Source organism: Neomonachus schauinslandi, chromosome 1 (genome assembly GCF_002201575.2).
Source record: "Neomonachus schauinslandi chromosome 1, ASM220157v2, whole genome shotgun sequence".
In the NCBI taxonomy this organism is placed as follows: Eukaryota; Metazoa; Chordata; class Mammalia; order Carnivora; family Phocidae; genus Neomonachus; species Neomonachus schauinslandi.
Genome location: NC_058403.1, coordinates 69,621,412 through 69,638,271, shown reverse-complemented (window position 1 = coordinate 69,638,271; position 16,860 = coordinate 69,621,412). Strand labels below are relative to the sequence as shown.

At 49.1% G+C, this 16,860-nt stretch overlaps 1 protein-coding gene across 1 annotated transcript in view; it reads left to right on the top strand.

The window, feature by feature from the left end:
• Positions 1-15,729, top strand: part of ZDHHC19 (zinc finger DHHC-type palmitoyltransferase 19) — a 49,823-nt gene extending 34,094 nt beyond the window's left edge. The window contains exon 8 of the mRNA XM_044920655.1: positions 15,667-15,729. Coding sequence (XP_044776590.1) covers positions 15,667-15,729 — 63 coding nt within the window. The remainder of the gene's footprint in view (positions 1-15,666) is intronic.
• The last annotated feature ends 1,131 nt before the right edge of the window (positions 15,730-16,860 follow it).

Sequence of the window (16,860 nt, the reverse complement as noted above, 5' to 3'; positions counted from 1 at the left end):
GGGGGGGGAGGTCATAGAATGGTGGCACCCAGGGCTGGCCGCATGGGCATGTGACCGGTACCGTGGCAAAGGGCCCTGTGCTCAAACTGGCCCCACACTTGCTTTAAGGCTCTGCTGTTGCCAAAACTCTTTTAAGATTTTTTTTTTTTTTAATTTGAGAGAGGGAATGAGAGAGAGCACATGAGAGGGGGGAGGGTCAGGGGGAGAAACAGACTCCCTGCGGAGCAGGGAGCCCGATGCGGGACTCGATCCAGGGACTCCAGGATCATGACCTGAGCCGAAGGCAGTCGCTTAACCGACTGAGCCACCCAGGTGTCCCTGAGTTAGTGTTTTTGTATTTTTGGATAAATACCCAGTAGTGGTGATTCCTGAATCACAGGGTTGTTCTATTTTTAATTTTTTTTTAAAGATTTTATTTATTTGAGAGAGAATGAGATAGAGAGAGAGAGCATGAGAGGGGGGAGGGTCAGAGGGAGAAGCAGACCCCCCGCCGAGCAGGGAGCCCGACGCGGGACTCGATCCAGGGACTCCAGGATCATGACCTGAGCCGAAGGCAGTCGCTTAACCAACTGAGCCACCCAGGCGCCCTGTTGCCAAAACTTTTAAGATTTTTTTTTTTTTTTACAAGGGGCGCTGCAAGTTACATAGCTCGTGCTGGTGGCCCCTTTCCCACGGTCGCCCTGGAGAACTGTTCCTTAGGGAAGGACTGGTAAGACGGCAGCGTGCCCAGATGCCTCTGCCGCGTCTGAAGCCCCCCATCTGGAACGAGCACGGCACGTCTCCCACTGCGCGCTGCCTTCTTTCGGAGCCGCTAGCCTGCGCGGGCCGGTCCGCAGCCGGAGCCCACACTCCCGGGGGGAAGCGCCCGGCGTCCCGGCCGCAGGGGACCCCGCACGCGGTAGGTGCTCGCGAAGGCGTCGCTGGAGTAACTACCGAGGACTTCAAGCCAAGTCGGTGTCTTAGCGGCAAAGGAAAACAAAACAGAGGACTCCTGATTATAGAGCCAGGTTTTGTCAGGCAAGTGTGTGGGCAACAGGCAAGAGCAGAGGAGGTCCGTGGCGGAACTTCCCCATCGTTGTGTCTCGGGCGAGGCCTGGATATTATCAAACGCCTGCTGTTTCCGGGCGCTGCGCTGGGGGCCCCAACCCACCATCGATCTACTCAAGACGGCCTCGCAAGGCCTGGGAGCTCGCCCAACGCTGCGTGCGGACAAGCCGAAGACTGCGGGTTTGCCCGCGGGTCTGTTTGACTTCAAGGGCCTCTTTACTGGCGCTCTGATCCTGGGGAAGGGTCGGAGATCAGCAACTTAGTGAAGGAGGATAGCTGCTGCTGCTTTTTTTTTTTTTTTTTTTTTTAAGATTTTACTTATTTATTTGTCAGAGAGAGAGAGCGCGCTCACAAGCAGGGGGAGCGGCAGGCAGAGGGAGAAGCAGGCTCCCCGCCGAGCCATGCTTCCCCGAGGATAGCTTCTTATATGGAGCAAACAGTTCAGGACCAAAAGGCTAAGGAGTGTCTGCCTTAGAGCCTGGGGTATCTTTTTTTTTTTTAAAGATTTTATTTATTTATTTGAGAGAGAGAATGAGAGGGAGGAGGGTCAGAGGGAGAAACAGACTCCCTGCCGCGCAGGGAGCCCGACGCGGGACTCGATCCCGGGACTCCAGGATCATGACCTGAGCCGAAGGCAGTCGCTTAACCAACTGAGCCACCCAGGCGCCAGAGCCTGGGGTATCTTGACCAGATGGACTCCGGCAAAGCGTGATGTGCAAAGCAGGACACTCTCCTTCCCGGTCTGCCGTGTGGGAGAAACCAGGGCATTTACCTCAGGCGGTCGCTGTGGAGATTAAAGGGGTCAGTTAGTGAGGACTGAAGTGATGGCCTCAAGGGTCTTGGATTGCCCTTCTCAAAGCAGGGCCTCACTGCTTTCTGGAGACTCTTTCAGCTCAACTTTGGAATATTAATTTAGTCTTTACCGAAAACGTTTGCCATCCAGGCTGTCGGGTCGGGGCGTGCTTGCCTTCCCGCTCTCCACTTCCCCTTCTTCCCTGAGAGCAGCCCTCCGCCTTGGCTCGGCCTTGGCAAGCCGGCGCTCTGCGTCCCCAGCCTGCCTGTGGCTGGGGTGACCACATGACTGGTTCTGGCTCGGCGACGCGAGTGGAAGGAGCCTCCTGGGACAGGTTGCCTGGCTGCGTGCCCTTCTCTTTCTGCCTACTTTGAAAAGGTTCCTGATATTTGAAACCACAGTAACTATTTCCACAGGAAAAGCCAAGAGAACCACAGAGATCGCAGCCCCAACACCCCTGAGCACCAGACCCACCCGCTTTCGGGTATTTTCTTCTGTGAAACCAAGAAACCCCTATTTGTTCAAGTACCTGCAGGTCAGGTTTTGTGTTGCTCATAGCCCGTAGCCCGGTTCTGGACTGACGGACACGGCACTTCCTGCTGCTTTCACTCTTGGGTTAGGGAGGGACGGAAGCCCTTAGGCCCTCCAGGATCCCACGTCAGCAGGACCTCTCCTCTCCTTCTGCAGACTTCTGTTAGACTGTTTTGTGCTCTGGGAGCCTGGAGGGCATGGCTGTCTTTCTCTGCTCCTCATTTGCCCCACTGTTCGGTTCCCTCATCTACTCTGACTTCAATTTCCCATTTCCTTTGATGAATCCGCTCCTTGCAAAATCACCTTCCTATCACACGTGCTGAGTCAGTGTCCCCTTCCCACATCATGTGGCACATAAACACCGCGCGCACACACACACACACCTCATCATACACTTCTCTCCTGGGCTTTTTGTCTTTTATATTTTTCTTCTTGCTATATGGAGAGCCATAGATCTGAAACCCAGTGTCCTGATTATGCTTCTGCCCGATTCCATCTGCTCCTACCAGATGGAGTGTTCTTAATCCACATATAATTTTAGAGTCGGGAGAGGTTGCCTCGGGGAGCAGACTCCCTCACCAGTGCACAGGGAGCTTGCCCTCTCGTCCTCCCAGCTGAGCCCAGCTGGCCTCGCCCGGGGACACACGCCAAGGAGGGTATAGAGCAGAGCCTCTCCAGGATTCTCAGTTGCAATGCTGACCTCGGAGGCCAGAACGCCCAGGCCACCCTGAGGGCTATTTGGGGCTACCTCCCCAGGCCCCACCCCCCACGTGAGCAAGCGCAGAGCGGGCCAGAGTCGATGACACACGAGGCAATCAACTGTTTTCTCTGCCCGAGCTCACTCCTACTGAGACAATGCTGCACTTCTGAGGAGACCCTGACCACGCAGGGAGTCCCCAACCCTCCCCAGTTCAGGAAAAGGGGGACGGTAGCTTTGCCACTGAAGGGGGGGTTCTGTAAGGAGCTCCTGGGGGGTGTATCTCACTGCAAGGGGTGGGGGAATCCCCCCATCTTTGTAGGAACGGCTACCTGCCTGGCTGACCTACTGGGTTGTATGACCTGGGCTGCCCTGGGGATCAGCAGCTCTGGTTCCTAAACCACACTGCATGCCTCCTCGCCCTTGCAGAAGGTCTGAAAGCTTTCCCGGCTTCCCTGACTCCTGCCCCGCAGGCACCTCTCCTGTCCTGGGAAGCCTTGCAGGGGTGTGGCCGGGAGATGGGTAATTAAGACTTTCTCCTGGGTGTCAGGAGGCTGTGGGCTCACAGTCCCCCACCCCCCTTGGGCACTCATGGCTCAGGTGGGATCAACTTGTGGTCTGCCAGGCCAGCCCCTGCAGGGCATGGCTGAAAGTCAAGAAAGGAGCAAAGGGAGGGAGTACCCCAACTTTAAATCTTCCAGACATGAGTCGAGGTCTCAGACTCCATGAGGAGGGGCCTAGTATATTTTGGAAAGAGGCCTCTTTCTGGGCTCAGAAGTCCTGAGTTGAGATCTGGCCATTTGACCTTGAGCAAGTTACTTTACCTCTCGGAATCTTGGAAGCTTCCTTCGGTGTGAAAGTGCCCTGTGAACTCTACAGGTCGCAGAGGAGGATTTCTGTAGCCAGGGGGCTGCGTCTTCTGTCCATCTGCCCACAGTGGGGACCCCCTTCTCTCCCGTGTTCTCTCTGTAGGCCCTGAAAATACTCTCTTGTGGAAGCCCCAGTGTATCCTGTCAAACAGGGTCAGACGTGCCTGCAGCCCATGTTGAGTATTTTCTGCTGTAAACGTTCTGAAAGGGATTTAAGAAAGTTGCTTTATAAATTATTTGGCTATAAATCACAGTGAAATTTGATTCGTTGATTTTTTTCAGTGACCATGGTGTATATTGGAAATTCTTAGAAAGCAAGAAAAGCTACAAGGAGTTCTCAGTGGATGCCACTCTACTGAATGAATGAATTTGCAAGCCCATTGGTCAACCAGCTGAGTCACTTAAATGGGCCATGGAAATCAGCAAGAACTATCAATTAATGTAGTGTGAATTCACAGCTCCCCACCCCCCAAACGATTTACCCCCACCCACTGGGAAATTGTTTGCTTATTTGTTTTAAATCTTGCTGGGTGATTCAAATGTGTAGCCACTGAACTGGAAGAAGTCTGGGCTGGGAGTTCACTGAAGCGGGCCCTAACAAGGACGACGGCTCAGCAGGACCCCAGACTCGATTCCAGGAGGAAGGAGGAATTCTTGCAGGATAGAGGAAGTGCTCCCATGGGGAGGGGCTCCCTGCCACCCCCCTCAGGCCTTGTTCTTGGTGAGTTCTTATTTAGATCAAGGCCTGGTCAAAAAGGATCTAATCTCTCTTTGTTTTTGTATTTGCACTGTAATCAGTTGGTTTGTTTTTACTGCTGCCTTTCACTCAATAACAGCCCAGTTATCGTGTTTATTGTACTGCTCTTTTTATCTCCCACTGTTAGCAGGTCCTGTTGGCAAGCAGAGCTGCGGAGGCCTGGGCCGAAGTTTGCAGCAAGCTGCTGGGGCTCTGCCTGGCCTTCCTACTTCTGCAGCAGGTGGCCTGGGGGAAGTCCTTGATCTTGAACCCAGACAGTTAGGGTCTGCGGGTGGTCCTGCTTTCAAAGTGAACTCCCCAGGAGTCTGGCCTTTCCAGTGTGAGCCCAGGAGGCTTCCTGAAAGGTGGCTCAGGACCTGCTTCACAAAGCCTCCAGCCCTCAGAAGCAGTGGGAAATGGGGCAGGGGCAGAGGGCTACCACCAGAGGAAGAAGGGTCGATCAAGCGTAGCACGTTTGAGTGGAATACCACAGACCACAGGAGCAAACCAGATGTGTGTGTTTCAACGGGAGAACTCTCAAAATGTGCTGTGGGGGGGAAAAAAATGCAAGTTGCCAAACCATGTGTGATACATGATGCCATCTCTGTGAAAACACTCCCCCCCCAAAACACAATACAATGTATTTTCTGTAGGTTTGTATAGAAATAAAGGAATGGAAATGTCTCTATTTTTTAAAGTGCTGGGGCATACATATCAAACCCATAAATAGTAGTTACCCCTGGGGATGTGGGGAAAAGGACAAGTTCTGATGGAAAGTGACTGACAAAGAAACTTGAGGTTTACCAGTAATGTTCGGATTTTTCTTAAAAAAAATTAGTTCACATATGTAATTCAGCTTATGTAATTACATTTGTAATTCTTTTTGAGAAATCTAATTTTTTGTTATGTAAAGGCAAAGCGTAGGACTTGGAGTCTGAGAGTGTGGATCGAAGGCCTGTTCCACCCCTGTCACCCCTACACTACCTGGCCACCGGAGCCATTATGAACCCCCTGCCTTCACTTACTGCCTGGGGAAAATGGGCATGAAGATAAAAATAGTAACTTAAGATGGCTTCCTAAAGAACTAAGTGGCCTGGTGGAGAAAGATATATATATATATCTAGTTTAATTAGCGTTTTGTTTCTAATTTAGAGCCTTTACAAAGACAGGCTCAAAATAAAATCCAAAGTCTCTCCCCAGGGGCAGAGAAAACAGAACGATTGTAAAGGAGCCACCGTGAGTTTCCTAAGAATAGGTCATGTCAGACTAACATCACTTCCTTTGTTCACGGGAGAAGAGGGGAAGGGAAAAAGGCAAAGATTTACACTGCTTTGACTGTGCCCCAGGCTCTGTGCTGGGTGTACTCAGAGTTCACAACACCCTGAGAGTCAGGTTTCTCGTTTTACAGATGCGGAAGCCTGAAAAGGGTTTAGCCAAGTCAAGGAACATGCCTCAGGGGACACCGAAGATCCGGATTCAGATCTAGATTGACCCAGATCCCCAGCAGCTAACAGCAGTAGCAGCTGCAGGAAGGTCGGCAAATAGCCACTTCTATCCTGGGCTGTCATTTCATCCTCGTAAGGATGGTAAGTTTTATCACTCACATGTACAGGGGAAGAAAATGGGATGCAAGAGAGGTTGAATAATCTAGCCCAAAGTCACAGGTCTGTCTCCTTCCAAAGTCCAAGCTCTTAACCGTGCTACTCTATGGCCTCCCTCCTCCAGCTACCCACTTCCTACCCCCCAGGACATCCTGGCCCCCCCCAGGGGGAGAGTCGATCAGAATCTCTGAAAAGTAGAAAGGGATAGGGCAGCCCACATGCAGCTCCTGGTGGCAACCACCACCCTAGAGTAGATCGCGTTGACTGCTTATGGGGGTTGGGGCGCATGGACTCCCATGGCCATCTGGATCGTAGCAAAGCTTCTGATAGAGATGCTGTATAGAGCTTGGAGGTCAAGAAGGAGATGTGGGAGATGAAGTCTGATATCGCTTATGTAGTAGGTTGAACTGTGTCCCCCCAAAAGATATGTTGGAAGTCCTCACCCCTGGTACCTGTGAATGAGACCTTATTTGGAAAATAGGGTCTTTGTTAGATGCTATCTAGTTAGGATGAACTCATACTGGAACAGGGTGAGTGCTAAATCCAATGACTGGCATCATACACGAATAGGGAAATTTGGACACGAAACACATAGAAGACACACACGGAGGGAAGAATGCCACGTAAAGATGGAGGCAGAGATGGAGGCAGCAAAATCCAAGGAACGTCAAGGATTGCCGACAGCCAAGAAAGGCTAGGAAGAGGCAAGGAAGGGTTCTTCTCTAGAGTCTCTGGAGGGAGCGTGGCCCTACCGACACCTCAGCTTAGGACCTCTGGCCTCCAGAACTGTGAGAGAATGAATTTCTGTTGTTTTAAGCTACCCAGTTTGTGGTAATGTGTTTTGGTAGCCCTAGGAAACTAAACAACTTGGTTACTCCATAGCTGATTGCATAATCACAAGATACCATGTGGACTTGGGTAGTAGGACAGAGGGCTTTATCCTTGACCCTAATTTATCCTATTATCCTCTGGGATGAAAATCAAGAGTAGGTCTGCCAATCAAATAGGTGGATTATGCAAAACCTGGAGAGATGCTTAGTACTGAAGATAGAATCTATATTCAAAAACACCTCAACAAACTGAATAATGGGCCAAATTTAAAAGCTGAAATTTATCAATGACAAATTCCTTTATTTAGGTTCAAAGAATGCAGAATGAGGAACCCCTGGCTTAATGACAGCTCATATACTGAGAGATATTGGCCAAAGCTGAGTACGAGCCAACAACGCATTGCAGTCAGGCCAAAGCTAATGCACGTTTAAGGTGCTATGCTGACCCGGAGAAATGAGACAGGCAACCCATGGGCATTTGGGCTGGTCTGGAGCTTCATTCAACTCTGGGTACCATCTTTTAGTATTTGACACTACTCAGCATCCAGGGAAAGAGCTAGAAAGGTGAAGAGTCTAGAAATGGTCATGCAAGGAAAATCAGGGGATCTAGGCTTGTTTCCCTGGAGACAGGAAGATGTGGGAACATGGGACATGTCTTTAAATACTGATGGGCTCTTGTGAAGCAGAGGGACCCAAATCAGTTATATAGTATTTTAGGAGGTGGTTCCTAACTCGAGGCTCCTCGCTGAGGCTGGCAAGCAGCAGTCTCAGGCTTCAGGTGAGGGCACCAACTGTTGGTTTTGCAGCATTCATCCTCTCGTTTTCTAGTAAGAGCACCCAGATTTCCTTTTCGAGACCATTTTAGCCTCACTTTGTCCATGGGTCCAGGGGTGGTCATACGACTCAGGCTTAGCCACAGTGCTCTATCTCTTCGGCCATAGTGATCTGTTCAGGGATGGGCATGTGACCCAAGCCAGATCAGCGAGTGTCTATCCCAAGCATTTTGTTACAACTACCAGGCCGAGACCCTCTCCTTCCACTAGGATCGTGAAGCTGGCAGGATTGAAACCCAGAAAGCTGGTTCAGGAGACCAGCTTGCTAAGGTGTGAGAGGAGCCCACTTGAGAATGAAGCCAACACAGTATATAGAACCAAGAAATGGAGACAGAAAGATCTCTGCTGGTGCCATGTAGACACCTGGATCCAGCCATGACTGAAGCTTATTTGTGACACAACATAATACTATCCCCCTTTATGCGTTCACCAGTTTGAGTTGAGGCTTCATCACCTGCAGTCAAGTGTCCTAACACGTCACATCCACCTGTGAGTATGGCAAGCTGTCTGATGAAGACGTCATATGGAGGGAATAGTTATGGTTGACACTTACTGAGTATCTTCTATACGTAAAAATTGTGGTAGACTTATATTTTTTTTAAAAAGTTTTAAAGATTTTATTCATTCACTTGAGAGAGAGAGAGAGCATGAGTGGAGGGAGGGGCAGAGGGAGAGGGAGAAGCAGACCACCTGCTAAGCAGTGACACGGGGGCTCAGTCTCAGGACCCAGAGATCTCACCCAGGCACCCCAGTAGACTTCGGGCGCGTGGGTGGCCCAGTTGGTTAGGCGACTGCCTTCGGCTCAGGTCATGATCCTGGAGTCCCGGGATCGAGTCCCACATCAGGCTCCCTGCTCAGCAGGGAGTCTGCTTCTCCCTCTGACCCTCCTCCCTCTCATGCTCTCTGTCTCTCATTCTCTCTCTCGCAAATAAATAAAATCTTAAAAAAAAAAAAGAAAGAAAAACAGTTATCTCTTGCAACTCAGACCCCATTTCCAACTCAGACCCCATTTCCAACTCAGCGGCAACTGCTTTCCACTTTTTGAGCTAATTCTTTGTCTATTGACTTCTCACTATGAAAGATTAGGATTTAGATCATTTGGCTCTCCCCATCCCCACCACACAACACACTTCCCATCCCCCTTCCTCCCAATTTAGTTATGTTGTAATTTTCTTTAGATCAACATTCACTGTTTATGTTTTTGACTTTGTAAACTCTATTCACAGCTTACGTAGTATACTACGATTCGTTTTTCCTGTACAACGTCTTGTTTTTGCTATAGTTAATAATTACTTTACTTTCCTCATTTGCTTAGTATTCCGTATATCTGTTACTAATTCAATCCCAACCACTCCCCCATTTGTGTATAAATCTCTAGTCAATATGCTCATTACACTGGCTGGTCTCAGAGTTGCGTTTCCTGAACAGAACCATCCCTTGGTCAGCCTTCTGACCTGCTCGGAGCTGGACTGGTCCCCCTCCAGGCCTCGGCCACAGCTGGTGTCCTGGGCTCTTCCCTCATCATCAGGTAGACAGTCCCTTTGCTCCTCACTTTTTTGGCTTTCAGCTCCTGAATCCCGTTCCTTCTCCTTTCTTGGTTTACATTTTTGTTTTGGCAGAGCACACCCTTGAGTAGCTTCCTGAGTCAAAGGATGGGTGTGCAGAAGGCAAATTTTTGAGATCTTTTCTGAAAATGTTTCACGCTCCCACTTAATCGCTGGGGATCGGATATCATTTTCCTCAGAATTTTGAAGATCTGGTTCCATTGTGTTCTAACTTCCCGGGTTGCTATTGAGAAGGCTGATGCCATTCTGATTCACTCTTATGTAACCTTTATTTAATTTATTAAAAAAAAATTTTATCCACAAAACTTGTAGTATCTTTTCTTTCTTTTTTTTTTTTTTAAGATTTTATTTATTTATTTGACAGAGAGAGAGAGAGCACAAGCAGGGTGAGCAGCAGGCAGAAGGAGAGGGAGAAGCAGGCTCTCCGCTGAGCAGGGAGTCCGATGCGGGGCTCGATCCCAGGACCCTGGGATCATGACCTGAGCCGAAGGCAGACGCTTAACGACTGAGCCACCCAGGCGCCCCTAAATTTTTATTTTTTAAAGATTTTGTTTATCTGAGAGTGAGAGAGAGCATGAGAAGTGGGGGGAGGGACAGAGGGAGAGGAAGAAGCAGGCTCCATCCCAGGACTCCGGGATCATGACCTGAGCCGAAGGCAGCCGCTTAACTGACTGAGCCACCCAGGCGCCCTTTTTTTTTTTTTAAAGATTTATTTATTTATTTGAGAGAGCGAGAATGAGAGAGAGAGTACATGAGAGGGGGGAGGGTTAGAGGGAGAAGCAGGCTCCTCGCCGAGCAGGGAGTCCGATGCGGGGCTCGATCCCAGGACCCTGGGATCATGACCTGAGCCGAAGGCAGACACTTAATGACTGAGCCACCCAGGCGCCCTTTTTTTTTTTTTTTTAAAGATTTATTTATTTATTTGAGAGAGCGAGAATGAGAGAGAGAGAGAGAGCACATGAGAGGGGGGAGGGTCAGAGGGAGAAGCAGACTCGTTGCCGAGCAGGGAGCCCGATGCGGGACTCGATCCTGGGACTCCAGGATCATGACCTGAGCCGAAGGCAGTCGCTTAAGCAACTGAGCCCCCCAGGCGCCCCAGTAGTATCTTTTTGTTGTCCCCAGTGAGCTGCCCTAGCCAGTCCAAAGATGAATACGTCAGTTCCCAAGGAGATCTAAGGCCAATGGAGAAGAGTCTATTGGTTACCTGTGTAACACAGTTCCCCAAAAGTTAAAGGTTTAACACAACAGTCATTTGTTATGTCGGTTTCTCTGGATCAGGAACCTGGGGACAGCTTAGCCAAGTGCCTCTAACTCAGTCTCTCACAGTAAAACCAACCAAGTGTCACCATGCACTGCAGTTACCTCAGAGGTTTGAATGAGGAAGAATCTGCTTCCAGCTCACTCAGGTGGCAGTGGACTCACCTCAAGTCCTTACTGACGGTTGGCTAGAGACATCTGTTCCTTACCACATGGGCCCCACCCTAGGACAATGCCAAGTGGCAGTTTGCTTCCTCCAGAGTGAGGGCTCTGAGAGAGAGAGAGAGAGAGAGGGCAACCAAGTCAGAAGCCTGAGACAAGTCTTTTGTAATCAATCTCAGAAGTGATATCCCTTAACTTCTGCCGGATTCTTGTCATTACAAGGAAGTTCCTGAGCCCAGCTCACACTCAAGGGGAGGGTATTACACAGGAGAGACACCAAGAGGCAAGGATGATCGTGAGCCATCCTACCAGAGCCTGTCTACCACAATAAGCGAATGGGTAATTAGCACCTATGTGGCGAGCACTGGGCGCTCCAGAGAAGAAATACCAGCCTTTGCCTGAGATCAGGGAGGGCTTCCCAGAAGCAGCAGCTTTGGGTTGAGACTTGAAAGATGAGTGGGAGATATCCCAGGTGGACCGGGAGGTATACGAGCATCCCAGGCAAAGGAAAAGTATGTGTAAAAGTCAGATGTGTGAAGAGTCTTGGTGGGTTCTGGAAGCAACACAGCAGAGGGTAAGCTGCAAGGCTAAGGTGGGAAAGGCCCGCTCCCAAAGGACTTGCATGCTCTCCCAAGGAGGTGGTGCTTTATCTTGGAGGCTCTGGGGAGCCAGGCCTAGGTTTCAGGAGAGTGAGATGACCAGATTTGTGTTTGAGCACCCTCTAGTCGCTGGCTACGTGGAGGAGGACGGCAGGAGCAGAGGTGGGAGGCAGGGGCCCAGTGAGGAGGCTGTGGCAGGTGCCCAGGTGAACGTGGGGCCTGACCTGGAGTGAGGTCAATGTGACCAAGGGGGCCTTTACAGAGTCAGTGGACAGGGATCCAGCCTGTCTGTGTGAATGGAGGGGAGGGAGTGAGGGGGAAGCAGGAGTGAGTGAAGAGAGGGGCCGCACAGCACGGAGGGGACTCCACGGATGCCTGTTGACCGGCTAGTGCCTTGCTCCTGCCTCATGGTAGAGCAGGCGGCGTTGGCCCAGTAACGTGGGAGCCAAGGAAGAGAGGTCGGGGTGGAAATGTCCACCACCCCTTTGGGTCCCTGGTTTGGCCCTAGGAGGCCCATGTCTGAGTCCTGTTGGTTGTTCTTCTTCTACACCTCTTAGATGCCTCCCTATCTGTGGCTTGCAGCCAAGGCTCAGCTCCAGAGCCAGGGCTGAGAACTCTCCAGGGGCTTCTCAAATCCTCCCTCGAACCCACTCCAGCAGCTGTCAGAGTTAGACTCACCTTCGCCCTTCTGAAGTTCATGAAAGACCTTCAGGCCTTGACCTAACTGTCACTGATCTACCAGCCTCATCACCTTCTCCTCTACGTGACTGGGCGAGTGAGTCACTTCTCAGTCTTCTGTCTATAAAATGAGGATGTTGGGCCAGCGGCTCGGCAGAGTGTGCGCTGGCTTGCTGGGATTCCATCTCTCACCCACCTCTCTGGCTTCTGTGGGCCCTGGGCCGATTCTGGAACGTGCATTCCAGCCATCCTGATGGCTGTCTGCATTCCCTCCTTCCCTCTGCTCAGGCCTGGCCTGGGGAGCTGTAGAGGCTGTCACGAGCTTAGTTCCTCATCTTAATTCTGCAAATCTTTTTTTTGAAATTTGGTCTTTTTGCCATCTGGGCACTTAGGTACTAAGATCTGGGTGTCCTGTCCTGGGATCTACCCAACACACCATGAACTATCGGTGGGACAGTCTTCCAGAAGTCATATAGTCCACCCCTCTGTTCTGGGCGTGCCTACTTTATTCATCACACATAATCTTTAATTAGGTACAGAAGAAACCTCTGTATAACACATATTGCCGATCTCGATGGTGAAGTTCTTTCTTCGATTTAGCCTAAATCCTTCAGGAAGCCTTAGACCAGAACAGAGCTACATACATTCTCAGGACTCCTGGATAGAAAACTCACACTGGGTCCTGTCCCACTCAGCTTTCCTGCTCCAGAAGTGGGGGCGCAGGTCTCCAGGTGGGAAGGGGACCCCTTCCTTTTACCTCCCGCCCTCTCTGACTAGGCCTAGCCGACAGCTGCGTGGGGTCAGAGCTGCAGTTGCCCTTGGCGCCCAAGAGGGCTGTGGGTGTTATGTAACTGGTCTTGACCAGACATTCTGGTTCCACAGGTACAGCCTGCAAGTTAAAAATTGTTCTAAAAATGCAGTGCAGCTGCCTAAACACACAGACCCAGAGGAGACGGCTGGGGGCAGAGGCCAGAGTCAGCAGAAGGATGTGTTTTCCGTGGTGACGTTGGGCCCAAGCGCTCTGACCCCAGGGAAAACATCACACTTGGGGACATGCCTGCTCCCCAGAAATAGGTTTGTGGCCTTACACCCTCTGAGCTCTTTTCTCTAGAGCTAGCCCGTCTCCCTCGTCCCCTCCTCCCCCTCCCCACCCCCAGGAGAAAGTGGTTCTGGCCCCGCCTCCTCATAATCCTGTCTGGTCTCCACCTGTGCCTGCTCAGCAGTCTTGCTCTTTCTGGGCTATTTTGTCATCTTGTTCCATCCATTTCCATACTCTCAGGCTCCTCTAACCTTCCTCTACTTCTTTTCTGGTCCCTTCTCTTCATTTTCCTCTTTTTCCCCCTTGCCTTGCTCCCTTCTACCTACCAAGTAATGGGTATGGGAATTCCTTTCTCCCCTCCTTAAACTCTGCCCCTCACCCTAAGCCTCTGGTCCCTCCACGTGTGACCTTGGGGAAATTCCTTGGCATCTCAGCCTCTGTGAAGCAGGAACAATCCACTGCATTCTCTGCCTCACAAATGGTTGTGAAAATCCAAAGAGGTGACGCTGACTTCCATACACATGGACAAGGACCTTACAACATTTGTTCTTCAGTTCATTTGTCATGTATAACTTGCCAGACACCGTGGTACGTCCCGGGGTACATAATGAGGAATGAAAGACACCGATGGGGTGGTGTCATCACATTTACATGGAGGGCTTCAAGAAAGACAGCCCCCCCAACTTGCACACAGACCTACAGGATCAGAATCTGCAAAGACGGGGCCCCAGGAGGTAGGGGTGTGTCTGTGTTTTTACAGCTTCTCTGGTGAGCCTGACCCCCAGTGTGCTGGTGAGGGAAGGAGCTGAGGGAGCAGAGGAGGGAAGGCAAAGCCAGAACGCACTTTGGGAAGACTCGGATCGCCAAGGAGGGGGAAGAAGGTGGAGGAAGCTGGTTCAAGGTGGGAACAAGAGGGCATTTTTCTCCTGCTTCTTGACTAGGTCTGCCTATGTACATCCATTTCCAGGCTGGCTAGCAACTGATAGCCTATGATAGATTCTTTTATTTATTTATTTATTTTTTAAGATTTTATTTATTTGCGAGAGAGAGAATGAGAGACAGAGAACATGAGAGGGAGGAGGGTCAGAGGGAGAAGCAGACTCCCCGCTGAGCAGGGAGCCGGATGCGGGACTCGATCCCGGGACTCCAGGATCATGACCTGAGCCGAAGGCAGTCGCTTAACCAGCTGAGCCACCCAGGCACCCTGATAGATTCTTTTAAAAAGTAATAAAAAGAACTACAAAGGAACTAACAGGTGGCTTTCTCCCCTCAACTAGGATATTTTATAGGATATTTTGCTCACAGATCAGCCTTTCCCTATTTGTTTTGTCTAGAGAGTCTATTCCTTTTTTTAAAGATCTTATTATTTTTATTATTTTTTTAAGATTTTATTTATTTATTTGACAGAGAGAAAGCACACAAGCAGGGGGAGCAGTAGAGGGAGAGGGAGAAACAGCCTCTCCGATGAGCAGGGAGCCCGATGCGGGGCTCAATCCTAGGACCCTGGGATCATGACCTGAGCCGAAACCAAGAATTGGAGGCTTAACCAACTTAGCCACCCAGGCATCCCAAGATCTTATTTTTAAGTGATCGCTACACCCAAGGTGGGTCTCAGACTTACAACCCGAAGATCAAGAGTCACATGCTTCACTGACTCAGCCAGCCAGGCGTCCTGAGAGTTCATTCTAAAAGTAGGCATGTGTTTTCCACTTTGTTCTTGGTGTATGTGTAAGTAAAAAAAAAAAAAAAAAAAAAAAGTTTTTTTTTTTTTTTTAAATTTTATGAAATTTTTTTTGATGTTGATGAAGCAGTTATTAAGTCTTACTGCCTGGAAATTTAAATTTATGCCCATTAAGAAATGAGCAGAGGGGCGCCTGGGTGGCTCAGTTTGGTTAAGAGTCTGCCTTCAGATCAGGTCATGATCTTAGGGTCCTGGGATCAAGCCCCACATCAGGCTCCCTGCTCAGCGGTGAGTCTGCTTCTCCCTCTCCCTCTCCCTCTGTGCTCTCTCTCCCTTTCTCAAATAAATAAATAAATAAATCAAAAAAGAAAGAAAGAAAGAGAGAGAGAGAAAGAAAGAAGCAGAGGGGTGTTTGGATGGCTGGGTCGGTAGAGCATCTGACTCTTGATCTCGGGGTCATGAGTTCAAGCCCCATGCTAGGCATAGAGATTACTTGGAAAAAATAAAAAAGCAAAAAAGTAAAAATAAATGAGCCGGGGAAAAAAGGACAAAGATCTAACATCTCCAACCTCGATGATTTGTACACATATTTTTTAAAATTTTTGAAGGGTCCTTGAGGAACCATGACCTAATGTTCAGCAACTCCTTCATTCTACTACAGTATCTTTTTTCCTTCTGTTAAATTTAAGTTAAAATGAATGCCTGTAATTTTGTAATGTTATCAGTGATTTTGTTTCTTGTTCCACAGTTCTTTGAAGAACCAGTCACTGTGGACGGGAAGAGCAGTGAACAAAACAGACAGAAGTCCTGACGGAGTTTACCCTCCAGCTGGGGAGGGGTAACAAGCCAAACAAACCAGATGCTCTAAGAGCACGGTTAGTACAAGAGATAGTAATGAAGTGCTATGGAGAGAAAACAAAAATCGAGGATGAAAAATACAAAAGGAGTGTCACCAAGATGAGGCGGGAATTTTAGGTAGGAGAGCCTACAAGATCTCCTGAGAAAAAAGGTTTTTAAACTTTTCATCCCACAAGATTTCAAAGACAGGCAAAGGCAGAGAGAACAATGAAATGAATGCTTATGTGTCCGTCATCTGGTTTCAACAAATATTAACATTTTGCCAATTTGGTTTTATCTAATTTTCTCCAATCTTTTGTTTGTTTGTTTGGTCCTGGGGTTTTTAAAAGCAAATCTGAGATTTCACACACATTTTCCTGTCAATGCTCCAGTAAGCACCTGAATTGTTAAGCTAATTTTTAAAATTACATATTTACCTTGTTATCACATGCCCCCCCCAATTAACAACAATCTCTTAACATCGTCTAACAAGCAGTCCATATTCTTATTTCCCAGTTGACTCAGAAATATATTTTACATTTAGTTTTGAAACAGGTTAACAAAGGTTAATTATAAGTGAAGACATTCATTTTAATACTCTATTTTTCAAATTTTCTACCATGAGCGTGTATTGCTTTTATCATTTATTAAAAATGTAATTTTAAAAAAGAAAAAGAAAAGATGACTGGCAAAAAAGGTTGCAGCAAAGTAAGACACAAGATTAGGTTCATCAATAGCTAATCGAGAATGATTATGAGCAAAGAATACAAACCAAATTTCATTCAAGGGGAACTTAAATAGTAAACACCACGCCCTACCAGATTAAGCTAACAAGAGTCAATCATATTACCACCACCCCAAAAGCTCTCTGCGGAGTTGGTGAGAGCGTGCTTACATACTGCTAGCCCAGTGTAAATGGTTCCACCGGGGAGCAGTATAGCCATACAGCATTAAAAAGCTATAAACAAGGGGCGCCGGGGTGGCTCAGCCAGTTAAGTGTCTGCCTTTGGCTCAGGTCATGATCCCAGGGTCCTGGGATCGAGTCCCACATCGGGCTCCCTGCTCAGCGGGAAGCCTGCCTCTACCTCTCCCTCTGCCACTCTCC